We start from the raw sequence: 26,525 nt of genomic DNA, 5'->3' as shown, positions 1-26,525 counted from the left end.
GTGCGCCACCATGCCCAGCTTCAGCCCCAAGAGTTGACCCCGCAGGAGCCCCCCCATCCCACCCAAGGTCCCCTGATCCTTGGCTCCTGGGGCTCACATTGGGCATCTGGCTGTGCGCTGTGCGCTGTCTCATTGCCCCCATTTCTGACAGAGGGAGCCTCTCTCTCCCCCTCCAGCACCCCACCCCGCCCCCCGCAGACCTGGCCTTGTTCCTTCCTGTGCGCAGTCCTCTGTGAACGGAGGTAAATGCAGGGAGCGCCCCGCTCAGGTGCAAAGGGGGCTGCTGCAGGAGGTGTTGGTTGCCAGCCAGCCGTGTGCTGTGCGTCCTGGTAAAACCAGGGGTGGCTGCCTCACTGCTTTAGAGGTGACAGCAAGGGGCTCCCAGGCTGCTGTGTGCAGGCTTTGTCCTGGCCCACAGACTCCTCTGGGAGTAGTGGGCAGCTGGGGAGGGGGCTCTCCAGCCTCACCAGGCGCCGCTGCTCGGCCCCGCACATCCAGCTTTCACAGGGGCACAGGGAGGCACCATCAGACACAGGCGCTCACGTGCCTTAGTTTTGATCTTGTCATGATGGAAATAATTCATGGGCCTGAAGGGGACCAGGGCTGGGGCCAGAAGCACCCCAGGTCAGCTTGAGTCCGACCAACCCCCTTGCTGTGTGCAGCCCTTTCCCTTGTCTGAGTGTGCTCGGTCAGCACCTGCCCCTCAGGACGCTGCCCTCCCTGCTCGGCTGTCCAGTGCGCTGCGTCTCATCGCCCTGCAGCTCAGTTTGCCCGGGTCTCCAGGGGTGCCCCCGTGGGTGGCCGTCCCCAGCTGCAGCTGTGTTTCCTGTGAGCACATGTGCCCAGGGCTCTGCTGATCTTTGTGTGTTTCAATAAAAATATCTGTATTTGAGATCATTGACACTGCTAGTGTGAGATACCAAATTCCATCTTCTGTCGTCATGTGAAATGATCCATTAGAGATAAAGCCACGCGCTCAGTGAGGCCGTTTCCTGGGAACAAGCCAGCCTGGGCCCCGTAGATGCTATCTGCAGAGCGCGCCCTTGTGTGCGGGGCGTGTGTGGGGAGGCTGCTCTCACAAGCTGGGCTTCTCAGCAGTGAGGATGGGTTTGCTGCGGAAGGGAGGGCGTCACGGATGTCAGAGGCTCTGGCGGGCCTGGGCAGGGCTGTGCAGCCAGGCACTGTACTGGCCAGCCCCGAGGAAGGCGGGGGAGCCCACGGTGCCCGGCGTTCCTGAGCGCATGCGCCCTCCCGCCCCCCTGCCCTGCTGCTGCAACACTGGGAGCACCCCCAGCGTCCAGCCCCAGTGAGGGGGACAGCCCGGCTCACACCACGCTGTCCCCATCTGTGCTACCCCTGAGCCGCCATTGTCACTGTCGTAAGGGATCACTGTGCGTCTGTCGCGGGGACGTCGAGCTGGCCAAGTTAGCAGGGGCTCCCCGCGCCTGGAGCCTGGCTGGTTCTCAGGGCTCCCAAGCAGGGCGTGTGGGCCCCGTGCCCCTCTCCCCTCCCTTGCCCCTGTCTTCAACACAGATGTCCCTGCCCTGTGCTCCACAAAACCTCTCCCCACGAGGGCGGGACTGGCCCTCCTCGCCCTGGCTGAGGATTTTCACACTGAGCGGCTTGGAGTTTTATAGATATTTTTACAGTTTTCTGCAGCCCTGGGAGTGAACTCTGCGCTCTTGCAGCGCTGTTTGGCGTTTGATTCACTAATGTTTTATTTAGAGCTTTCACATCTGTCTCACGCTGGTGTGTCATTTGCTGTGTGCTCTTGTCTGTCGGTAATAGTGTTTCCCACTCCTCTGTTCCTTTATCCACCCAAATGGGATGCCAGAGCCGGGTGCAGCGGGTATGCTTGTGATCTCAGTGCTCTGCTCTGGGAGGCTGAGGCAGGAGGATCACAATTTTGAGCTCAGCCTGGACAATTTAATGACTTAGTGAGACCCTGTCTCAAAATAAAAAAAAAAACAAAAGGCTGGGGGTGTATCTTAGAGGGAAGACCCTGGTTCCATCCCCGGTGTCACACATGCACACAGGAGGGTGCCGACCCTTAGGAAGAGCCCAGTGCCGCCCTGTCTGCCCTGTACTTAGCATCCAGGGTACAGCTGGGCCTTGGCCCTGGCAAGGGGGAGGGAGTGCTCTCAGTAAAACCGCCGGGTCTGGGGCCCTTTCTAAAGGGTTGGCTCTGCCCTGGCCTCCTCAGGAGTCCCAGCTCCTCCGCGGGGGCCTGTGTCATCCACGGAAGCCCAGAGGACACAAAGGCCCAGCTCCTGGGTGGGATTGCGGCCTGCCGCCCCGTGTCCTCGGCACTGGTGTTTTCTGAACAGCTCCCTTGGGGTCTAATGTCCTCCCCCATGGAAAGTGCCTTGCACAAGGATCGTCTGGGGAGTGTGGGCGTAGCAGGGGCTCAGGCAGACGCCACTCCTCTGGCCCATGACTGTGGTCGGGAGCAGAGCAGGGAGCTGCCCGGCCTGGAGTCAGGGCCTCCACAGCTTGGCCCCTGCAGACCCTGGGCAGTGAGCTGGAACTGCCCTTGTCCTGGGCTTTGTGTCTGAGGGCTACAGCGACCTGCCTGTCACTCAGGCCCCCAGAGGTGTCGCTGGTGTCAGGTCCCCACAATTTCTTGGGCTGTGGGTAGGTGGCCTCCTCCCGCCAGGGTTGCCGTTGGGCCTGGGGTCCCGGTGGCCCCTGGGTATGTGTGTGTGGCTCTACCTCTGTTTCCTCACAATCACACGAGAGTAGTGCAGCCCCGCCCGCCCAGCCCTGCGCACGCGCTGTGAAATTAACTCGCGCGCCCTCCCACAGGTGCCAGGCCGGCTGACATTTCCAGCGGGCTCTGCTCGGGCTGCTCTTGGCTCTGTCCTTGCAGAGAGGATGAGGCAGTGGCGTTACCACCACCGTGAGCCAATTGCTGCAGCCTGATGCCACAGCCGCTGTCAGCCATCCGCCTGTTGTGGGCACTAGAAGAAAGTCGCCTGAGTCTCGTGCGGTGGGGGTAGGGGGCGTGGACGTGATGATGGTCTCTGTCCTGTGGTTGCCATCCCCAGGACTAAGATGGTCCCTACAAGGGCTTGGTCGGGGGCGCATATGAGGATGGAGCTTCAGAGCCCTGATCTGACCCTCAAAGAACTTCACAGCCATGGGGCAGGAGGGAGAGGGGCCAAGAATGGCCCTATCACCTTGGAGGGACCGCCAAGGGGGTGACTTCCTCCACGAGTCCCTCTTCCTGAGATCTCACCTGTCGTGGTGGGCTCAGCCCCTCTGGCCTGCGCAGTCCTCAGCCCGGGAGGGACAGGCAGAGGGTGCCTTAAAGACAGCGCTGCTCTGCACCACAGGGACAGGATCTCGAGGCACAGCAGGTGGTGGGTACATAGGACACGGCGGTGTCCAGCCCTGGAGGTGACCCGGCAGCTGCGTGGGAAAGCTTAGCCGAGTCTTCGAGTGACGGTGCCGGAAGCCCTGTTGCTTGTTGTCCCTTGGTGACTAATGGCTCCTGAGCAGGTCCCTGCTCCCCGAGACGATCTGTGTTCCTCTTCCTGACACACTCATTTAATTTTTAACTCACAAGGCATTTGCTTATTTATTTTCATTGTTCTTGATAATAATTCTAAGCCATTAGAGGAGAAAATTATATTCAAAAATGCTGTTTCACACTTTATTTGTTTGATGATTTAGAGCGATAGAAAATAGCACATTTGCTGGCTTTTATAGTCTGATAATTATTCACATCCATCAAGCCATTCCAGGGGAATAAACAAAACACCAAGAAAATTACACTATTAATAGCATCCTCCACGACGGACGGAAGACACTTCCCAGGCCAGCGTAGCAGCAAGACGCACAGCCCATCCGCTGCAGGGAAGGCCGCGCCCTGCAGTGTCCCAGCCGAGGACCCGCAGCCACGCTGTGGAAGTGGCTCGTGACGCAGCAGCTCGGGGTCAGGCCTTCTGTTGTTGAGACACGGTCTTGCTAAGTTGCCCAGGCTGGCCTTGATCTCCCAACCCTCCCGCCTCAGCCTCCTGAGTACTGGGATGGCAGTGTGAGCCCCAATCCAGGTGGGGCCCGGTCTTTGTGTCCCCACTGCCCTCTCAGGCCTGTCCCCGCCTGAACGCAAGTCGGACTGTGGCTCGGCCAGGTCATGCCCTGGTCGGGATCTGGCCTTGGTGGAGATGGCTCAGCCTCTGCTTTTGTCCCTTTAGGAGGTTTGTGGGTTCTGAGCTCCGCCTTTGTGGGGTGGTGGTAATCGGACGGGGTGATAGTCCCTGCTCAAAATGCCTCTGAGCAGGAGGAAAGAGGGCTGGCAGTGCAGAGAGCCTGGGGCCATGCGCCTTCCGGCTGCCCTGCTCCTCCCAGACTCGTGTTACTTTCCCGAGGATTTTTTAGATTTTGTTTTTGTTTGTGCTGCTGGGATTGAACCCAGGGACTTCACCCTGAGCTGCGTCCCACCCCTATTTACTTGCTTGCTTGCTTATATAAAGACAAGGTCTCACTGAGTCACTGTATTGCCTGGAGTAGGGTCGGACTTTCCGTCCTCCTGCCTCAGCCTCCCAGCATGCTGGGCTCACAGGCGTGCGCGTCTTACATTGGCCCATCTGGCGCCTTCTGTCCCCAGCTCATCCTCGCTCCACCTCAAGTGTTGCCCTGTGGGTTCTTGCATTGTTAACCTGTGGGCGGAGTTTTGTTTCTCAGCCATTGTGTGACTCACACATCTCATGTGCTGCTCAAGATGACAGGCCCAGGCCCGTCTGTGTCCGGGGCCTCCCCCGTGTACATGCACCTGACTCCTTATCTGAGTTTTATTTTCTCCTGAAGCACTCATGCTTTCTGAAAAGGACAGCTGGCAAAAGAGCCTGGCTTAGTCCCCTCAGCAGTGCCAGGAAGCTACACACAGTCCTGAGCTCCCAGCGTCCTGCCCAGGGTCACCTGCAGTGGTTGCCAGGGAGACCACTACCAGGGCTGGTAAGGAGGCAGATTGGACTGTTCATAATTTTTTAGTTCAGAGTCTTCCAGAGCTTTGTGTAGAGCACTGAAAAACAGGAGACAGGGAGGGGCGGACTGGAGGGACAGGGAGGGCGGTAGACACCCGAGCTGTGCCCTGTGCTTTTATTTAGAGCTGATCTTAAACGAGACCCCCAGAGCCAGAGGGACCCACAGCGGCTCCTCCCACGGGCTCCCTGAAGCCACCAGGCCCCAGGCCTCCACGCCCCCTGGAGGCTGCCAACGTGGCCCACCCACTGCCTTCCCCATCGTTCTGCGCACTCGCCCCCAGGATGCGCCCCAGAAGGGGCCAGAGGACCTGCATGGGCCTGGGCTCTAGGCAAGGATGGCGAGCCTGTTAGAGCTTTCAGTGACACAAACAGCCTGCTACAGCACGTGTGCCACAGGCCACGTGGAGGAGCAGAGGAGCTGCGGGACAGGACAGGGAAGTGCCCACTGACCAGGCCGCCGGGGTCGAGCCCTGGGGGAGGCCTGGCCCGAGGACCTGGCGCGGCCATCTGTAGGGAAACCCTGTAGGAGCCCACTGGGCCCAGCAGATGGGGCCGCGTGGGGTTGCAGGAGGCAGAGAGGATCGATTCTGGCCGCGCAGTTTGACCTTGTGACAGGACCAAGCCCCCAGGGAGCAAGGCGGATTGGCTCCCCATGTCGGTGACCAATAAAACCGACTTTGTTTTACAGCCCCGAGAAACTGCTTGCTAATCGTCAGACAGGTGCTCACACTGCCTCGAGCTTCCACAAGCAGACGTCGCCCACCCAGGTCGCCACTCCCTGTTGCCTTCGTCTCCGCAGCCGGGCCCCAGTTTCGGGGCCGCAGTGGGTGCCAGGCGCAGGTGGTGGGTGGTGAGGGCGGCTCTGGCTGAGCTCTGGGTGGCCGGGCCAAGGGCCGGGGCGTCTCCCCTCTCTCAGCATCGGCCCTGTGGCCTGATCTGTCACAGGCCAGCTCCTCCTCCCTGTGTCCTCTGTCTTCATCGTGTCGCACACCTGCGCTGGCCCCCTGGGTCCTCGTCACACCCCAAGAGCTGCAGCTGGAGGTTGGGTGCCCCTGGCCGGGAAGGCAGGGGACGATGCCTGTGCTGTCCTCTCCAGGTGGCCGCCAAGCACGTCCTGAAGCGCACAGCCCTTGCTCCGCTCCCTCAGCTTGGTCAGTGAGGTTCTTGCTCGGCCTGAGCCGTCCTGGGGCAGCTGGCATCCTGATCCATGTGCTTTGGCTTCGGTGCTCTCGGCACCACAGGACTGCCGCTGGGCTGTGCCAGGGGGCCCAGTGGCAGTGATACTCCTGGGCACTGCCGGCAGCAGAGTCCAGATGTGCCCAGGGCCACCCCGCTTCCCAGCCGAGAGCCTTTTTAATCTCTCCAGGGGCCTGCGTCCTGCCAGCTGTACTTCCTGATAACAGAGGAGCCCCGTTGCAATGTATTAAACTTTTAACATCCACCAGATTCAATTAATCTTATCTTTACAACTCCCAATTACAGGCGGTAATTAAGTGAAAGCCGCATTGTAGATGGGGGATATTGCATTAATCATCCCAGCCCCGCAGCCGTGAATTAGCTCCTTGCGTCCTCTGGCGTCTTCCCCTAGCAGGCGGGGGCTCGAGGCCCACCTAGGTGCTGGGATTAGGATTAACTTCTATCAGCTGTGTGTAAACGATAAAAGGCCCTTTAAGGAAGGGTGACCTCAGCTTTGTCCAGACAGTGGGAATCGCGGCGCAACAACAGTGAGGCTGGAGGTGCCTGGGTGGCTGAGGGCAGGAGCCTGGGAGTGTGCCCAGAAATTAATTACAGTATTTTATTTAGATAAGAGGCAACATGACATTTGCTTTATCTCCTGCCCCTGCCCCTCCTCAGTAGAAAAATCGTAAACCTCTTGCTGGGAATGGGCCTCGGAGCTGCAGACAGGCGGTCCTTGCCGATGCCGTTTCTCTTCCTGGCTGCCTGTGTCCTGGGGGTGGGCAGGGGCGGCTGTGTCGCACCCTCTCCTCAGCTGTGACTCAACTGGAGTGGGAGACAGGCAGCATGGGCCCTGGGACTGCGCTGTCCTGGGCACTGCTGGGTGCCGGGCAGCATCTGTGGCCTCCACCTACTCCATGCCAGGAGTTGCCCCTAACTGTGACAGCCACACATGTCCCCAGACATGGCCCAGGGCCTGGCAGTGAGGTTTCTGTCCTGTGCTGGGCGGGTTGGGCTGGCATGTCTGCCGGCAGAGGCTCCCCCGCACCTCGCCACAGCCCGCAGCTCGGGGCGGCTGTCCCCGTGGGGGTCCCGTGGAGTGTCCCCGCAGCCGCCGCCAGCTTCCCTACACGGCGTTGGTGGCGTGTCACTCCACGGCATCTGTTTGCAAACTCCCACCTTACATCTCCCTTGCTGCTGACAGAGCCCCAGTAATCTTTCAGATATAAAATGTGTAAAAATAAAACCCAAGTGGGAGACAAGTGAAACTTCTCATTCCTGAGGCTGCTTTTGCCCGTTGGCTCCTGGTCCTGGATGCGGGTGAAGCAGGCCTGAGAGCCGGTTGAGCCTTCCGTTCTCCTCGCTGGGGTCGCGCCCTCCCACCCGGCGCTGCCTGTGCTCCATTAGGAGCCTCCCAACTCTGGGCGCCACGAGCCCCCAGTCCCTGGTCTGCTTGCCTGGTCTGACGCCAGGGCTCTGCCCAGTGGCCCTCTCCACCGTCCGGAGTCTGTCCCTGTCCAGCTGGATGTGCCCTGTCTGACGCCTCCCTTCTCTCGCAGGTACGCCATCCCGCCGGAGCACGGCAAGCGCCTGGAGCGGCTGGCCATCGGTAGGTGTCTGCGGACGCGGCCCACACAGGGTGGGCGACGGACCTGGGACCAAGGCTGGAGAGCAGTCACTGCCCACCTAGGAGAGGCTACTGTCAGAGTTCTGTTTTGTTTTTGTTGTTTTTGTGCTAGAGGTAGAGTCCAGGGCCTTTGCACCGAGCTGTAACTCCAGCCCTTTTTAATTTGGAGACAGTTGTCACTGAGCCACTAAGTTGCCCAGCCTGGGCTTGAACTTGCGATCCTTCTGCCTCAGCCTCCCAGAGTACTGGGATCACAGGCGTGCACCACCGCACTCAGCTTTGGGTTCTGGTTTGGGGAACGATGATGTCCTGTGAGATGGGATCCACAGGGACCACACTGTGCTCAGTCTCGGAATGCTGTGAGTTCCCAGAATGCTGATTCTGGAACAGCCCCTGCGTTCTGGGTCCCCCCAAGGTCCGGGGCCTTTGTGACGTCCTGAGGCCATGGGTGGCCTGATCTCTGGTATCGCCTGGCACAGCTACTGCATGGGGCCTCAGCTCACTCTTCCAGGTCTGGTGGAGCCATAGGTCCCTCTCGAAGTGGTTGGGGGCTCCTGCCCTGCTGAGCTGCCCCGGGCTGCCCACATCCTCTCAGGGACTCAGGCAGAGGCTTGTGTCAGGTGGTGGAGTCCCAGAAACAAGCCAGGCACCACGAGGCCCCTGAGCAACCGGCACCCACCTGGGTCAGCTCTTGTCACTGCACCTGCTCTCCCCGCCTTGTGGAAGCTCTGCTTTCCTGGCATCAGGTGGCATCTGCACGCCCCGACAGACACTAGAAGTCTTACCTAGGTTGTCTGTCGGCTGTGACAAACCCAAGGCCAGGTCAGACAGTGGCAGCAGGATGTGCTGCTTATAGTTAGTCAAGATCTCAGTTGCTGCACCTGCGCACGTAGTGTCTGCCAAGGTGGTCCTCCCAGTCCTGGGCCTTTCTCTCTGCTCTGCAAGCTCCACCTCTTTTTCACAGCGTGACACTGGGGCTGAGCTCTGTGTCTCTCATCTCAGACCGTGGGCAGGCGGCAGGTGATCTTAGTGCAGCCTGGGGCAGCTCAGGACGTACGAAAGGGAGGGCGGTGAGGACCCGGACGCACAGGGGCCCCTCTGGTCGCCATGCACCTCCTGATGGCAGCTGGTGGGGTCCCAGGACTCTGAGGCTTGTGTGGAAGTTGCTCTTGACGTTGGCCTGAGGTCCCCAACTCCCCCGCTGCTGTCCTGTTGCCTCCCCACCTTTGGCCCAGAGTACAGCGGCCGCACGCTGTCCCTGCCCACTGGTTCTGCGCTGGAGGGACAGGGACAGCCCCTCTTGAGGAGGAAGCCCTGTAGAGGCTGCTCAGTGACTGGGCTGCCCCGCAGGTGCCGAGTGAGGGTGCTGTCTCCCGGCAGAGCACGCGGGCTCTGCCCCTGGACGCCTCTGGGGGACACTCGGCCCCGCTGTCATGGGAAGGGCCTGTTCTAGGTCCCTGCAGCGCATGCTTCCCGTAGAAACCTATGGTTTTGGATGGTCTGCAGCGAAGATCTGTTTATTTAGGTTCTGAGCTCTCAGATAAAAGACAAATGAAGACAGTTTTCTCCAGTGTACTTCTGTTGTTCTTTTCTTTTTATTTTTTTATTTTTTGGGACAGGATCTTGCTGTATAGCCCAGGCTGGGCTTCAGCTGACTGTGTAGTCCGTGCTGCAGCTTTCAGTGATCCTCCTGTCTCAGCCTCCTGAGTGCTGGGGTCGCAGGCCTGTGCCACCACCCCCAGTGTATCATACTTTTTTTAAAAATGCAAACTTTAATTTTAGAATATAAGATAAAGAGATGTTTTTCTGATGAGTTTTCTGTTGCCATTACAACAAATAGCTACACATTCAATGAACATGAACTAAGAGTTCTGTGGCTCAGAAATTCGAGATTCCAGTGGTGGCTCTGGGGAGAACCTGGGTCCCTGTCCCGGCTGCTGGAGGCGCCTGCAGCCCTTGACTCGCAGCCCCTTGCTCCGACTGCGGAGCAGGCAGCACCGCCTCTCAGCCTCAGCCTCTCGGCCTCCCTCACTGGCTTAGGAGCTCCTGCGGTCAGGATGACCCCCTCAGGGGCTGCCACCTAGCCTGGCTGCAGGGTCCCACAAGCCTCCCTGCTGTGGCTGCGGTTGGGTGGATAAGGTGATGGGCGCTGACTCCGGGGAGGACCTGCCGCGTCTCCCACACCTCCCGCGGACCGCTGCTTCTGTCTCTCATCTTCACACCGCCTTGCGTCTGTGACCTGGGTCTTGCTGCCGCCTCCTCTGTTTCCTTTTTTTGGGCGCTCCTGAGGCCCCAGGGCTCTGGTGGCCACTTTGCTCCCCAGCTGTGCAGAGACCTCCTGAGGCTGGCAGGGATGAGCCGGCGGGCTGGGGCCGAGTTCCCCGCAGCCAGTCCCAGCACTTCTGGACACCCAGGGCCGACCTTCTAGGTACAGCAGCTGCCCGCAACTTGGGGTACCGCGACCCTTAACGCAGAGGTGGAGCCGCAGCAGAGAGAGGCATCAGGCGACAGCAGAACTGGCCGAGCCCCTCGGCAGCCCCAGCTCAGGCCGCTGCCCCACTTTGGGGGCTGTGTCATGGGCCTGTGGAGGAGACTGGGAGCAAGTTTGCAATTAATATGGAGAATGAATAGTGAGCTTGGAACGGGCTCGCCGGGAGAGCTGTGGGGCCCGTGGAGAGAGCATTAATGTGCTGCTGCATTATTGGTGCTAATCACTTAAAATGTGTGCCTTTATTAGAGCTTTAATGAGAGCCACTTAAACTGTGCATTAAAAAGAGGAACTGCAGCGAGGCCGGCGGCCCGGAGGCAGGCGTCATAACTCTAATTGAAATGCTCTTAGCACAGGGAAAGTTGAGGATTCAGTGGTCCAGACTTTCCGGAACCTCACCACTGTGTCCGTGCAGGCCCCTGCCACCAGCCCTGGGGGTGGCAGAGTCCCTGCTCTGTGCCCACCATGTGCCCACGTGTCAGCCACCTGCCCAGGGTGTGCTCATCCGGAGGACCTGCCACTCCAGGCCCTTGTCCTCTGCGGATGCCAGGGCAGCCCCCGGGCAGAGTCACAGCACAGCAGGTCACCCGGAGTCCCTACCTGCCCCTGGCCTGGCTGTGAGGTCCGGGGGGTGGTGGCTGAGCTGCAGGAGCAGGCTGGGGCTCTGATTCGGGAGCGTCGCTTAAGCAGCAGGAACCGTGCGCCCCCTTTGGGGGCCGGTCCGCAGTGGAATGGATGCCTGTGTCCCAAGTTAGTGTCCGCTGGGAGGGGTGGGAAGCAGCTCCAAGCTAGTGAGACTCACACTCCGACGTGCAGCTCCGGTCAGCTGCGTGGTCTGCTGGGGGACAGAGGTGTCCCCAGGCGGACCTCACAGCTGTCCTTGCCTGTAGCTGATGGGTGATTGGAGGTCGGGGGCTTGAGGGTGGGCTGTTCGGTGGCCCGGGTGGTGGAGACCTGTGGGCGGGGGTGCTGTGTGAGAGATACCTAGCCAGGTGTAGCCAGAGTCGCCCCATGTTGGGGGTGCCAGTTGTGTGCCACGGTCCCTGGCTCATGGGGCTCCACGTGGCCTTTCTTTTATTTATTCATTTATTGGTACTGGGAATCGAACTCCGGACCTTGCACTTGTCAGGCAGGCACTTGTGCCGCTGAACTATATCCCCGGCCCTCCATGTGTCTTTCTCTTGCACCTCTCAGGCTGGCACAGTGACATGTGCCCCATGTCCCATCACTCGGGTCACCCTGCTCCTTGCTATGAGAACAGCTGCAGCTGTTCTCTACTGTCTAGCCCCCATCAAGCAGGGCCACAGGTGGAGGCTCCCCGCTGTGACACCCCCCGCAGACCCAGGGAGCCAGCGGGTGGGACCTGGGTGTTGATCTTCCTCAGAGCTGTGATCTGGGCCTGTGTCTGATGCAGGTCTCCTGGGAGCACCTTCCTGGCCCCACACAGCTTCTGACTGACGCTGCTTCTGTCTGTTGTAGGCTTCTTCCCCGGGAGCTCACAGGGGTGTGATGCCTTTCTGCGCCACAAGATGACGCTCATATCACCCATCATCCTGAAGAAGTACGGGATCCCCTTCAGCAGGGTGCGTACAGGCCGGCGCAGACGCCGGGAGGGGCCCCAGGAGAGAGGCTCCTTGGCCCTGGAGAAGGTTCTGAAAAACACCTGGCGGGGCCGCTGAGGTATTGCTGCAGGTGGCTCCATCTCCTGTGCAGGTGGGAGGGCAGAGGGAACCGCTGAGTCGGGCAGATCTCAGCTTGCCTTCCCCTGCTCCTTCCTCTTCCCAGGCAGCCCCTCTGCCCGAGTGGCCAACAGGCCTGCTCCACAGGGCCTGCGGTGGGTGTCGGGTCAGGCACAAAAGTGGAGGTAGTTCCTGTGGATGTGCCGGGAGCCCCTGAAGACCCCTCCCTGCCTGTGAGCTGTCATCCTGGCCCTGCCCCTTTCAGGCCTGTGACAGGTGCTGTCCTAGCAGGAGCTGCTGTGTGATAAGTTCCCATCTCGTGGCTGTGCTGATGGATACTAGGGGTTTGCAGACCAGTATGCTGTTGGGCCCCCGGGAGGCAGCCCTGCTCAAGTGTAGGCCTGTGTGCTGGGGTGGGACAAGCCTGGGCCCCTGGAGAAGCAGCCCCTCAAGGACCCAGCTAGGTTTCCTGGGCAGAGCGGCTTGTCAGGCCTAGGAGCCAGCTCCATGATGAGGCCCTTGCTCCCACTCTCCACCTCCATGTCAGCATGTCGGAAATCGCTTCTGACATTTTAATTGCCCGCCTTCGGCTCAGCCCGAATTGGACACGCTGCTTGTCGGGTGCAGCTAGGGAGGGCAGCTCCCAGGCCTTGCTGTGCGGGCAGGCGGGTGGGGGAGCTGAGCGCTGCGTGTGCAGGTGGAGACCGTATCCCTCAGTGCGTGGCCTGTGGGCATGAGCCCAGCTGATGTCTGCTGCCGTCTCCAGTGTGGACCAAGCCATGGCCCCGCCATCTCCCAGGTCCACATCTAGACGGTGCTGTGGTTCCCATACAGATCACCCATCCCGACCGGAGCACTGGCCTCCAGTCAACGTCAGAGGGCTGAGGACACCGAGAGGCCCCGTTGCTCACTCCTGGCCCTGCCCAGGCACCCAGTGTCCATGTCCTCCAGGCCCCTTTGCCTCTCAGCCTGGGGCGGTACCACAGCCCTAGAAGCTGTGGGCGTGGACCCAAGTGTACGATGGACCCCTCATCTGAATTCCCAGCACCTTTCAAAAGAGTGACTGCCTACACTCCGCTCTGCTTATAAATCCTTGTAATGGTATTTACTTCTTGAAGAAAAAGCAGATCGATAGCAGAGCTTTCAATAATTAACAGTGTGTATTTCTGCAATCTGCGTGGACTTCCTCGCTTACTCTGCGTGCGCTCAGAAGGCGCTGCAGCCAGGCTCCCGTGACGGGTGGCGGCTGGCGCAGATGACTTAGCCGCGCCCCATCCGTCATCCCCAGTGCTTCTCGATTTATTGTCGGGCTCCTGTTGACAGCAGTGACATGGAAGACGGACACCGTGGGCTCCAAACACAGCCCCCGGGATGTAGATGTTCCGACAGGGATGTCATCTTCCCATCAGCCAAGCGTGGCCTGTGTGCCGACCCTCAGGTCCCAGGAGGCGCAGCAGGCAGGGCAAGCCCCCCACGCCCCCCGAACCAGCCCCCGGGCCCTCCCATCTGGCTTTCCAGTGGGGGTCTCAGCTGCGCCCCAGAAGGCTCCAGTCTGGTAGCTTCCAGCACACAGTGCGCTGTGACCCGCAGGCCCAGCCACACTGGGCAGCCTACGGAAGGCGAGGGGCGCCCGCCGGGGTGTGAGGAGGCCCGGCAGGGGCTTTGTAGGGCCGAGAAAATCAGCCCTTGTACTGAAAAGTAAAAGCCCCGAAGTTTGACTTTACCTCCCCGCGTCCCCGGAGCACAGTGAAGCAGACCCAGAGAGTCTGGGCTGTGGGTGGCAGTTGCTAGGGCCCGAGGGATGCAAGTCCCACCCTGTACCCTCCCACCATGCACACCATGCTGCCCCATGCGCCTGTCACTCGGACAGGGATTTAAAAATGTAATTTAATGCACACTGACTTCCCTTGATTGGTGCAATTAATTATTTGAAAAGAAAAATACCATAGTGTCCGTAAGGCCTGGCTCTCCTCCAGGCGGTGTCAGTTTTGATTGATTTTTGACACAGTGGTGGCTTACAGAAGCCTCACCCTCGGCTGTGCCGCCCGCTCCCCACCCACCAGGGCTCTGCCTCAGCTCAGCTCCTTGAATCCAGCAGCTTCTCATCTCTCCGGGGGAGCGCGTGCAGCTTAGCCAGCCCGATGGCACCCGCGAACGAACAGCGAAAATGCGTGCAGCCGGAGCCCGTAGGTGGCGCAGCGCTCTGGGCGGCCGAGCCAGGAGGGTTGCAAGTTCAGTCCTAGCCCACGTGACTTAGCAACTTAGCGAGACCTTGTCTCAAAAAGTAAAAAGGGCTGGGGATGGAGCTTAATGCAAAGGCCCTGGCTTCAGTCCCAGTACTACAAGGAAAAAAAAGGAAAATAAAAGGCAAGCAACGCTGATCAACCAGGGTAAAAGTCTGAACAGACACGATGGAGGGGATGTGTGATTGCCCCCGCAGGATGTGGCGTTGGGCAGCCACGCAGGTCGTGCTGCGGAGCCATAGGCCTGGCAGGTGGGAGCGGCCCCAGCCTGGCAGCCCCTGGGCACCAGGGTAGGTCCTGTGCCCTGCAGTCCCCTCACAGCTCACTCCCAGAGGAGGCCATGTGCCCCTAGAAGGACTTGGGAACACACGCACATGGCAGAACCCGTGGGAGGGCTCAGGAGATGGGGACACAGCCAGTGTCTGCACAGCAGGCTTCAGCTGAGTGATGGGTGGGGGCCAGCTCTGCGGCCCGTGACTGTGGGCACACGCCAACAGGGGACACCGGCGTGCAAGTGCCCAGCTATAGCTCCACGTGTGCAGACTACAGGACAGCAGCCAGGCCCCAGGTGACAGCACGTGGTGGGGGGCTGAGGCGGGGTCCTCCCCAGGGTGTGTACTTGGCCAGAGCCTCTGCACCCCACCGTTGTGCTGCGGGTGCCTGACTGTGGGTGGAGGCGAGGAGTTACCACTCCCCGTGCCAGGTCCCCCTGCCTGTGGCTCAGGCCCAGGCCCTGTCTCCAGGACGCACTTTGCCAGGTCCCCGGACACAGCGAGTGGAGACAGTCCCTGATGTCATCTGTCACGGAGCTGTCAGGAAAGAAGTAACTGATGGCCAAGTGCTGGCATAGCAAGGACAGCGCCGTCGCCTGAGTCCCCTCCCTGGAAGGGGCAGGGAGCCGCGATGAGGCGGTGACCCACAACACCGGTGACCACCACCCTTGCCCTCCAGGCTCTGGTGGCCGCTGTGGCAGCCTGGGTCCTGGTCACCATGGCCCGCTTTTCACCTCTGTGACCTGTGCTGTGTGACTGGGTACTCTGTCCCACTGTCGGAGCTGGCTGTGGATGCCGCAGCCCCCCTGCAGAGTTCTGATCGTAGCACCGAGCCCCCTGCATGCCCACTGTGGCCTCTGAAATCTCCTTTACTGCCCTTCTTTGGAGCTATAGAGGATCTAGGCTGTGACAGTGACTCGATGCAGGTCATCTTGCGGGCCTGTGGCACACACATGGCCTCTTGTGCCAAGGGGACACTGTCCTGGAACCCCTGCTACACAGAGGCCTGTCACAGAGGCTGCAGGGGTGATGGCCCCTCCAGACAGGGGACCCTGTCCTCACTTCAGGCATTCAGTGTGAGAGGTGGCCGTGTCCCAGAGCCCAGCAGTCTGCCTCTGCTGTCCCCTGGGAGGATGCTGTCCCCTTGGATGGGGCCGGTGGCTGTGCTCATTGCCCGGGGTCGGCCAGGCGCCCAGACCTCAGGAGCTCCCTTGACGGTGGGACGTGCCCTCACGCCGGCCTCGGCTCCTCCCTTTGGGGCCTGCCTGTCCTCCCCGCCCCCTCACCTCCCACTTCCTTCCTCAGATCACGCAGGAGGCCGGCGAGTTCATGATCACCTTCCCCTACGGCTACCACGCCGGATTCAATCATGGGTTCAACTGCGCAGAATCTACCAATTTCGCTACCCTGCGGTGGATTGATTACGGCAAAGTAGCCACGCAGGTAGGCGCCCGAGGGTGCTGAGGAGCCCAGCGGGCGGGAGTGGTGCTTCCCTGGCTCTGGTGGCTGTCTGTCCCTGGGGTCCTGGGGCGTGTGTGAGGAGGCACAAGGAGGTGCCTGACCTTGAGGCCGGGGAGAGGTGAGGTGGGGCGCACGGTGGCCTGGGCTGATCTTGGGTTTGTCTGCAGCAGCCTCAGAGCCTGTGCTTGGGGTGGCCCCACACCCCACTCTTCCATATCTGAGGGTTTTGTGCTGACTTGGGGTCACCAGAAGTTACGCAAAGGCGAGGAGATGAGTTTGTGTCCCCCAGTAACTTGCCTCGCTTGGTCTCTGACATGTGACAGTGAGCTGTGTGTGTGCATAGCACTCTAAGGTGCTTCCTGCCACACCTGCACCTGCAGGACACCTGTCCCAGTGCTCAGGAGGAGACCACGAGCTCCTCTGCCCAGCCTGGGACTCAGGCCACATGGCCGGGCTCCTGTGCTACTCCTAAGGCGGCTCTGAGTCTTGGCCATGCTGTCCCTTCTGCCCCAGGGCAGCCGGGTATGGCTGCCGGCTGCCCATGGTGACAACAGGCGGTCCCTCCAGACCCTCCGTGTGTTATTTGACTGTGTGCTTTGCTGGGAAGCCGGGCTCTGGTCGGCCTGCCGTTCTGCGGGCAGCGCTGGTCTGAACGGGTGCATGCCTTTTGTATTTCGGTTACTTGTTTCTCTGTCTTAATTGCTGCAGTGCTGGTTTCGATTCTTGGTGTTTCTGCAGCACTGGGGACAGAGCCTGGGGCCTCGTCTGCACGAGCGAGCGTGCGCCACTGAGCCGCACCCCCGCCTGAGCGAGCTTCAGGAGAGACGGGCTGCGTAGCAGAGGGTTGGAGCTGGTCCCAGGGTGCAGCCTGGAGCTGGCAGTGGGGATCTTCTCTGTGAAAATCCTGAGCTTGGCTAGGTGAGGACAGACCCAAGGATTAGCACTTGCTGGAGTTTGAACTAAAGGAATAATAAAGCATCTTAAGCCACGGTGCAGTGGCCAGGCTATGTGGCTGTGTGCCTGTCACCCAGGCCTGGCCTGGCATGTCCTGCAGGTACCATCACCGCCGAGGCTGCGTGGGCCTCGGGACCTGCCCACACATGAAAGGCAATTTTGGGTGCAGCCATGTGTCTGCAAACAAGTGACACCTGGGAAGTGCGGGCTGGCTCGGGCCTCCACGCTGACATTGTTAGGTGGCGGAGCGTGAAATTGCTGAACAAGTGGCACTGCGCTCGGAGGGGGCTCTGGGCGGAGCTGCTCCCAGGGCCCCAGCGCTGCCTCTGCTGCACTGCGGGGTGCTGAGGCCCAGCTGAGGCATCTGCTCCTGGGCTGCACGGCGGGGACAGGGCAGCGGGTCCCAGTGCCGGCAGGGTCCCTGTTCCCGTGGCTGTCAGGGAGAAAGCTGGGCTGTCAGGGAGAAGGCGGGAAGAGGCCCTGTGTGGAGAGGAGGGAAGAGGAGCCCCCTGCTGTGCTCCCCTGTGGCCTGGGTACCCGTCCACCTGCCTCAGGGTCAGCTGCTTGTCACTCATGTGTCAGGGACCCCAGAGGCCGTCTGTACCCTGCGCTCAGAGGCTGAGTTCCTGTGGCTGAGTCTCCATGCCCGTGCCTGCCTTGCCCTGAGCTCCGCAGCAGCAGGGGGAGAGCTGCACGCCACCCACAGCCTCCATGCGTTCCAGGCGTTCAGTCAGGACGTGTAGACCAGGCCCTCAGGCGGTGCCCAGCCAGGAGCTGTAGACCAGGCCCTCAGGCGGTGCCCAGCCGGCAGCTTTTATCCCATCTGCACAACAGGCGTGATTTTTACATCCTCAAAGCTGTAGGGGAATCAGGACATGTGGCCTATGGCAGTTACAGAGAAGTCAGGTTCTGCGTTCCTGAGGCTGTGTCTTTGGGGCGCAGCCACACCATCCCTCGTGTGGCCGAGGCCCCTCCACCCTGCGGTGCCAGAGCTATCAGCCCAGAGCCCAAAATAGCAGCTTTCTGGAGGAGGGCATCAGGCCACCCACTCCTCGCAACACCCTGAGCCAGCCGAGCCACCGAGGCTGCAGGTCTGAAGCTTCTGGGCCCCTGCAGCCTGGCTGGCCATGCCCCCTCACCCACACCCTGTGCTGAGACCAGGGCAGGCGGAAGGTGGCACCGGCTACAGGTGCCCTCTCTACCCACACGCTCTACAGGCCAGACCCTCGTCCCACCCCTCTGAGCGCTTGCAGTGCTGGGACCTGCCCCCTGAGGTGGTGATGTCTGAATGACCCTTGTCTGCCAGTGGGACGTCACTCTGTAGACTGCCTCGGGCCCGAATGGGAAGTGACAGAAGAGAGCCACGGGCGGCGCTGTGTGCCCCCGCCAGACACCGCTGTTGGGGTAGGTCAGGGTCCAGGCTGTGCTCTGTGGGGCATCTTGGGCCCTGCAGGTTGCTGAGCAGTGTCCCTGGACCCCACTGGCTCCATGCCAGGAGCTCCCCAGTGTGACAGGCCAGATGTCCCCAGACACAGCGTCTGGGGGCCCTGGGCCAGTGGTGCTTTCACTTTGCTCTCTGTCAGCTGTTGTTTTCGGCCTCTGCTGGCGAGTCCTAGCACAGATTTCCTGTAGGGGGTGGGATGGCACCTCTGAGTGCCCCCCGACGAGGCAGCTCCTCTGTGGGCACCTGTGTTGTTCACAGCCCGCACCCCTGCACCCCAGACACTGCGGGCCACCGCGCTGTGCCGCTGCCGCCCTGCCTTGCAGATGTCCCCAGCTTGAGGGATGGTTGGGCTGACAGGAGGACCTGCCCAGTACCCAGTCAGAGCTCTGCTGCTGGGCGCCTCTGCATCCAGGAACTCAGGTGCTGAGAAATATCTGCCCCAGGCACCCCCCTGCTTTTTTCTTCTTTCTGGTGCTCGAGTTTGAACCCAGAGCCTTCATACTGAGCTACAACCCCAAGCATTTTTTTTTTTTGAGACAGGACTTCACTGAATTGCCCAGGCAGGGCACAAGGTTATGATCCTCCTGCCTCAACTTCCCAGAGTGCTGGGACAGCAGGCGTTTGGCACCATACCTGGCTAACTTGTGGGTTGGTTTTTGCTGTGGGAATTAAACCAACCCAGTGGGACCCACAGGACTGTGGCAGGACAGGGCCCACAAGACCGCTGAGCCTGGTGTCCCTGAGGCGCTGTCCCCACCTTGAGGCTGTCCCTGGGAGGTGGCAGCAAGGCCAGCGCGCTGTGTCCCTGCGTCTGCTGTGACAGGTCGTACCCCTCGCGACCGAGCCCTTGCGTTGCCGTGTGGGCGTCTTCCCTCACGTGTGACTCAGGCACTGCCAGGCCCGCGCTTCCTTGCGTGGTGACGCCAGCCCCTCCACGCAGCACTGGCCGTGCCCATGGCCTTGAGAGGACAGGCGTGGTGACTGCCGAGGTCACATGGGTGCTCAGCCCAGCGTGCCTTCCCGCTCCTGTTTCCCTGCTTCCCCCTTGGAGGTGCAGGCTCCAGGTCCACGGCGGCGGCAGGGCGCAGTCTGGCGGGTGGCAGCACTCTGATGTCCCAGGCCCCGCTCCCCAGCACACAGGCTTAGGGCGGGGGAGGGGGATTGCTGATGGGGACATCAAAGGGATGCCTGCTTCTCAAGGAGGACGGCAGTGCCCGCTGCAGCCTCCCCGGGTCGGAACTGGAATTAGTCCTACAGGCCGCACGCCGCCTTGGATTACCTCGGCGTGCCATGGGTGGCGTGGTGCTGCCTGCTGCGCTGGCAGACTCGGCCTCTTCCTGGGGACTTGCCCTGTCCCTAAGCCACCCACTGGGCGGAGGGTTGACCACAGATTACACCAAGCCAGAGGATTGCAAGCTGGGTTGGCACGGCTAGGGGACGCCAGTAAAATGTGCTCAGTCACCCCTGGAGAAACCCTGGCACTCTTGGGGAGATGTCCAAGTGGGGGGGTCTGGCGCGAGGGGAGACAGACACAGATCCTGAGGCACCCCCACGTCCGCCGCACCCCATGTTCAACTGCTGCAGCCAGTCAGTGCAGGAGCGCCAGCAGGAAGCAGGTTGGGGGGCGGCCCTTACCCACAGCCTGGGGTCCGTGAGGCCCAATCACTGTAAAGCGGTGCCAGCTTGCCTCTGCCCCTCCGAGTACTGCACGCCTTCTGTTTGTAATGATGCCGCCTGCTCTGCGTGATTAACCCGGCCCGGGGAGGAGGCAGAGTGCTGAGGCGGTGGCGGGTGGAGCAGGCCAAGCAGAGGGGCTAAAGCCCCAACCCCCAGCCCTGAGGTGCCAGCTGCCCGAGGCTGCGCCTCACTAACCCTCTGATTTATGGCATTGCAGGGCTTGCTGTAAATTGCTTTGTGAAATAACGCTGTCCTTCGCTCCTTCCCCGCATCAGCCCTGTGCGTGTCCTGGGACTGTCTCCGCCCCCGCGTGGACACATGGGCTTGAGGTGTCTGACAGGCATAGAGGTGAGCGAGGGTCCGGGCAGAGACCTTGCAGTGCTTGGCACCAGCACTGGTCAGCTCCGCTTGGCTCCTAAGCTCGTGTCCCTGCCGTGCAGGTCTGGAGCAGGCGCTGAGGGCCACAGTCTGCAGAGATGTCCAGGCAGGGTCTTCTGGGTGCTGGGGCACGCTGGGGCTGGTGTGCTTTGCGGGCATCCTGGGCACTGCAGGGTGCCAAGCTGTATTCTTGGCCTCCACCCACCCCATGCCAGGAGTGCCACAGCCGTACGTGTGTGACAGCCGTCCGTGTCCCTGTGTATGACCTGGTGACCTTGGGAGAGTGTTGCCTCAGTTGAGGGCCTTTGGACTGGGTGGCTCCTTGGGGGCTGCAGCCACATCTGCCCAGCGTGTCGGGGTCTTTCCAGAGGGAGACCAGAGGCTGGGGACTCAGGCTACGGCAGAGCCGCGCCTGCCTTTCGTGCTGCCCTGCAGGGAGTGTTTCCTGGCTGCAGCTGAATGTCCAGTGGCATTAGATGCGGAGGCTGCCCTGGGGCCGGGGTCCTCAGGGGGTGGCAGCAGGGGAGTCTCAGGGTGGGACGGATGCGAGTCTGCAGCAGCCCGCACTGGGAAGCAGCAGGCGGGGTACCCGGTGGGGCTGGGGTGTATGCCGCAAGGGTGGGCGCCCTTGTTACAGGCAAGGCCCGGGCCTCTGGCACCAGACAGGAGGTGGAGCAGCTGCCGGTGGCATCTGTGCCCCTCTTCTGATGAACCTGTGCCCGGCCACTCCCCATCCAAACAAGGGGCTCCTAGAGGTCAGGGTTGTGAGCAGAGCCACAGCAGTGGCCCGGGTGCAGGCCCGGATACCCCTCACTGGATAGCCCTGGGCAGGGCAGCGCTCCTGCCTCTCTTCCCCATCAGAAAATGTGGGGCTTCTGGGGTGCCCTCGCAGGGGCTGTTGGAAGTGTGTCCTGGTGATCAGGAGTGCGGGCCGTCGCGCGGCGGCACCTGCCGTTGGGCTCCCGTGTCGGGCAGGTGGTAATGGGGCGCAGCGCCTGCGTGAGGGCCGTGCCTGTGCTGTCCCCGCAGGAAACCCACTGTCTGCTGGGCCGGGAGCCGGCGCCTGATGGCTTCGTTTCCAGTGGGTTTCCTAATGAGCTGGTTTGTTAGCAGCTCAGATAATTACCTTGGCAACAGGGGGCCACACTTCCTCCCCCAACTTCCCAGCATCAGATGTGGGGTGGTGCAGGGCGTCATGTTCCTGCCCCGTACATTGGGCGGTGAACGTGTTGGGGGCTCAGCCCGGCATGAGGTGGCCGTGGAGAAGCATGTTTTTCCCCGCCATGTCTGCTTCCACTCAGCACTGTTGCACTGTAGGTCACCACTCAGCCTCGGGTCTAGGGGACCAACAGCAAGCAAGGAGGGAGTGCATGCCACCCGGGAGGCCGGGAGGTGGGGAGGCCGGGAGGTGGGGAGGCGGGGAGGTGGGGAGGCCGGGAGGTGGGGAGGCCGGGAGGTGGGGAGGCGGGGAGGTGGGGAGGCCGTGCCTGCAGCACAGAGGCAAAGATGGGCCCCGCCAGCCTGGGGCAGTACCTGTGGGCAGCCCAGAGCACCCACCCTCGCCCTCTTTGTCTTGGAGGGGCTGGGCAGCCCTGTGCTCTGGGCACTGCCCCCCGCCCCCCGCCGGGCTTCTGGGCCCAGCCTGCTGTTGTGTCTGAGTCCTTGCTCCCTCTTAGAGGGACCCCAGGCACCAGGCCGAGGGCACCCTAAGCCAGTGTGACTTCATCTTAGCTCACTGCACCTGTGGCGAGCCCACTCCCAGTGAGCTCCCCTCTGGGGTGCTGGTGTGGGTGACTCTCCAGTCCCGTGCGCCTGAGGCCTGGGTGGGGCTGAGGGAACAGAGGGCACACCCCACCTGGCTCCAGCAAGGTCCAGGGTGAGCAGGGCTGGCACACACTGGGGACGGACGTCTCTCGCCTCCCGCGAGGGAGTAGGCCCTGTCCTGCGCATGTGGGGCAGCCGGTGTCTCAGGAAGGAGGGGTCTCCTGGCCATGGGGTGGGTGCAGAGAGGACGTTTGTCCCTGCGATCTAGCTGTAGGGGAGGCCTGGCGTGCGGGGCAGTGGAGGGGCGTGGCTGTGCCCTCAGGTTTTGGCTGACACACGGGGTCTGTGGTGGTGGCAGTACAGAGATGAGGGGGCCGCACCGGTTGCCGTATGGGGACCGTGCTGGGCGTGCGGGAGCCCTGGCCACACGGGGCTGCAGCCCCGGCCCCCCAGAGAGGCCCAGGCAGAGCGCTGCGCCCAGCACACTGCTGCATCTCAGGGGCTGTTCGGTAGCGACACAGTGCCAAGGTGATGCTACAGCGAAGACCCAGGACGGGGGCAGCGCTGCTTTGACGTCTGTGTGCCCGTGGTTCCTGGTGGGGGCTATAGCTGTGTCCAGCTGTGGGTGACAGTGGGCCATCGGCTGGAACACAGGCTTGCTGTCCCCACTCAGGCAGGGGCGCCCCCGTCCACACTGCTCCATGCGCAGCAGGCGCCACGAACCGCACAGTTGCCCGCCGCCATCGGCAGTTCCCACGCTGCGGCGGCGGCCTCGATGTTCCGCCCTGGTTCCTGCATCTGCGGGCCGACGGCAGAAGAGGGTCCCCGTGGCCCGATGCTATTTGGGTTGATGATTTTATTGAACCACATTTAATAATTTTCTCTTTAGGCCAATGGCTGGGACTCCTCTTTCCCACTTTGCTACTTTACATGAGCAAATTCTAGTATCTGCTCAATCTTTTCAAATGAGATAGCCCCTGATTAAAGCTCAGTGCTGTTTAAATGGGGGAAACGCGGCAAGCCAGCCCCCACGGGCCCTGCAGCCTGTCCTCATTATCTTTGGCAAGCTCCGAGGTGGCTGGGCGGCGGGAAGAGATGTGCGTGGTTGGGCAGCGCCTGCTCCCGAAAGCAGGCCTCACGCCCCGTGCCGGGTGTGTCCGAACCAGGGACCGGTGTGGGGCGTTGGGTGGGCGGAGCGTTGCAGCTGGAACTCTTGGGGTCTGGGTGTCCCTACAGGTGCAGAGTTGAGTGTGTGCACACGTGGGCATGTGTGGTAGGTGTGTGTGCATGCATTCTTCAGAAACCAGTTCCGTGGGCCCCGTCAGTAAAGGTGAAGGGGCTGCAGACCCCTCGCCCCTGGCAGGCAGCAGGTGTGGTCCCAGGCACACTTGTCTCCAGGACCGCAGGGACAGGTCAGCAGATGCGGTAGTCTGGGGCTCTGGGGGCCTGTAGAGCTGGGGCGCGTGACCTTAGGCTCAGGGGCCTCAGTGTTATGTGGTTGGTGCCCCGCTGTGGCCAGCAAAGATGTCAGGTTTTGTGAGAGCCGCGCATGTTTCTGTGACTTTGGTGACATCTTTTTGTTATCACATCTACCTTGGGGGACAGGGTTTCCCTTTGTTCTGTGTCTGCGCCACCAACTCTTGGGGGGCCCAGAGCTCCTGCAATGCTTCTGAGTGTCCCTGTTGAGGGGAAGGCCTCGGCATCTGCATGGGAACAGCGTGGCCAGTGACACGCGGCAGAGAGAGGAGAGTGACAGCACGTGTCAGTGCCCTGTCTGTGCCTGGGAGTGGGCGTAGTGCTCAGAGGTGGAAAAGTAAGCAGCGGTGCCCAAGGCCACATGGTGTTGGTGGCACCATGGCTCAGGTTCCTAGATCCCAGGAAGACCAGGGGGAGATGGCTCCCCATGTGTCTCTGAGAAAGTGGATTTAGCTCAGCGGCACAGTGCCTTCCTGGCAAGCGCAAGGTTGTGAATTTGATTCCTGGTACCGGAATTAAAAACAAACAAACAAACAAAAAACAAAATAAAGAGAGTCTGAGGCAGCCCCTTGTGTCCTGATGAGCCACATTTTCTAAACCTGTCCCCTGGCAGTGACAAGCTGTAGAGCAACCACTAGAGGACGCAGTTTACAGGCAAAGCGGAGGATGGGCCATGTGTATCCAGAGCTTTGTTCCTGCAGAGCTGATCCGGGGTGTAGGGCAGCTGTTCCAGATGCCTGCTGAGAGCCTGTCCCACATTTGCCTCAGGTCCTCCTCATGCGAGGCGCTGCAGTGGTGTCCGGCCCTGCCACGCGGGGCCTATAGGTCTCAGCCGCTGGGGGTCCAGATGTCAAGTTCCACTGAAGGTTTATTTTTGCAGTACTGGGGATGGAACCCAGGGCCTTCACACAGAGCTACATCCCCAGCCATTTTTCTGCTTTTTTATTTCGAGGCAGAGTCTTGCTAAATCACTTAGTTGCCCAGGCTAGGCTCAAACTTGCTATCCGCCTGCCTCAGCCTCCCAGAATGCTGGGAAGGCAGGTGTGCATTACCACACCTGGCTGCAAGAATGACGATTCTTGCACGTGTGCCCCTCAGGCCCCAAGGGCCAACCTGCTGTCTGTCCGGCCCAGGAGTCCTGCACAGGGACTCCCTGAGAGGCAGAGGTCCCCCATGTGGCCATGATGCCCTGGGACCAGAATCGGGAGCGTGTGCCTTTTGCAGTATGATGCTGGTGGTCAGTGTGGTTTTCTTCCTATTTTTTATTACACTTTATAAAAACAGCAGTTTTGCCTGATTTGAGTTATATTGTGTAGATTATAGTGGCTTATAAAAGACAATTTCTCAGACACTGAGCATGCAAAGGGACCCCATGGAGGGGCCTCCCCTCCTGCCACTGGAGGACCAGGGAGGGGCAGTTTCTGTGAGCAGGAAGCAGGTTTGGTCCTGCAGTCCCCACTCCAGAGCTGCCACTTCTGTCCCCCGAGCCCAGCTCCCCGTGCAGAGTGCTGGACGCCATGATCCCTGCTCCTCCTCTGGGGCTTTACTGGGTGACCCATACGAGGCGGAGAGGTGCTGTGTAAGTGTGCTGCACACCTGTCATCCCAGCACTCAGGGAGGCTGAGGCAGGAGGATCACAAGTTCCAACCCAGTCTGCATAACTTAGCAAAACCCTGGCTCAAAACAAAAATAACAAAAAAGGGTTGGGGATGTGGCTGAGAGCAAAGGGTTCCATCCCTGATACCAAAGAACAAAACAGAACACAAAGCCAAAGCACTGCTTAAGTAAGAAGACCCTCCAAGTCTTTCTGGGAGTTTGTATTTATTCCTAGGAGAAAGTTCATCTTCCTTCACTGTAAATCCCATGAGGCGTCCCCTGCCCATCCCCACGCATGCAGTCAGGCGTTCATCAGCGGGGCTCTGGGGGTGGGGGACAGCGCCACCTGTGACCTGAGGCAGCTCCCGAGCCTCTGGGTTTTGACTCTACCCTCTGCGGACCCCGCAGGCCTAGGCCAGGCTGAGGCTGCGGTGCCACCTCCCTAGGCAGGCCCGAGCCTGTGTTGCTCTGGACCCACGGCTGCCAGGTCCCTGTGTCTTTTGTGCTCCAGCGAGGAGAAATCTGGTCCCACGCCGGCCCCGCGCTCTGTAACCATCAGCTCTTCCCCATTTTCTCATTTTCTCTGGAACTCGGCTGCTGGTCCTGGGAGACCGCGTCACGGATACCAGGCTGTTAAATGTGTCAGTCTTGGGAGGAGGATGACAGCCACGCTGCTCACAGCTCTTTGGTGTGGTGGCCGGGCTCCGGGGACAGGGTGAGCCAGCAGCAGAGGCGCGGAGAGGAGGTCATAAATCCCTGCGTGTCATCTGTGAGTGACAGCTGTATGTGGGTGAGCCTCTGGCTAGTGATTTCTTGAGCCTGGGACTTCCTTAAGGGGCTGTGACCGCAGCCGTACACCGAGGACGCAGAGTCCAACGCCCGAAGCTCTGTGAGGGGGACCTGAGTGAAGACAGGGGCAGCCCCAGCCCAGGGGTCCGGCGTTGTGGGCCGCACTGTCCCTGCCCTGCCTAGTGAGCAGGAGCCCGCACGGACCTGGGGCCTGGCCACCTGGGCACACCGTGGGCTCTGGACCTGCGGAGTTCCAGGGCTCAGGCCCAGGGTGGGCGGGGAGGCATCGGGGCCGGCCCCTCCCCGAGGTGCTCATCTGATCAAAGCCCCTGTCCCAGGGCGCTGAGGAGCTGCGCAGCCACGTCTGAACACTGAAGATGCAGAGCACATGCCGGCTCAGACCTGAGACACGGCTCCGTGAGCTGAAAGTTGGGAAACATTTTGCTCTGGGGTTCCATAGCCCCAAGGACAGAATGGAATCTAAAACCAACACCTATTTTTTTTTTTTTTTTT

The 26,525-nt window shown here is 60.9% G+C and overlaps 1 protein-coding gene across 4 annotated transcripts in view; it reads left to right on the top strand.

The window, feature by feature from the left end:
• The window catches only part of Kdm4b (lysine (K)-specific demethylase 4B), an 82,512-nt gene that overhangs the window by 27,652 nt on the left and 28,335 nt on the right, over positions 1 to 26,525 (top strand). For 2 of the 4 annotated variants that reach the window (XM_005405773.1, XM_005405772.1), the window contains exons 6-8: positions 7,724 to 7,773; positions 11,759 to 11,862; positions 15,779 to 15,916. In XM_005405773.1, coding sequence (XP_005405830.1) covers positions 7,724 to 7,773; positions 11,759 to 11,862; positions 15,779 to 15,916 — 292 coding nt within the window. Of the gene's footprint in view, positions 1 to 7,723; positions 7,774 to 8,214; positions 8,303 to 11,758; positions 11,863 to 15,778; positions 15,917 to 16,672; positions 16,944 to 26,525 lie in introns of those variants that run through there. The other 2 variants (XM_013505294.1, XM_005405774.2) reach the window with 2 other exon arrangements.

The sequence above is a fragment of the Chinchilla lanigera genome, unplaced genomic scaffold (assembly GCF_000276665.1).
Source record: "Chinchilla lanigera isolate Chin_1 unplaced genomic scaffold, ChiLan1.0 scaffold00094, whole genome shotgun sequence".
In the NCBI taxonomy this organism is placed as follows: Eukaryota; Metazoa; Chordata; class Mammalia; order Rodentia; family Chinchillidae; genus Chinchilla; species Chinchilla lanigera.
The sequence above is the reverse complement of the archived record's forward strand: the minus strand, read 5'-3'. Positions and strand labels throughout refer to the sequence as shown.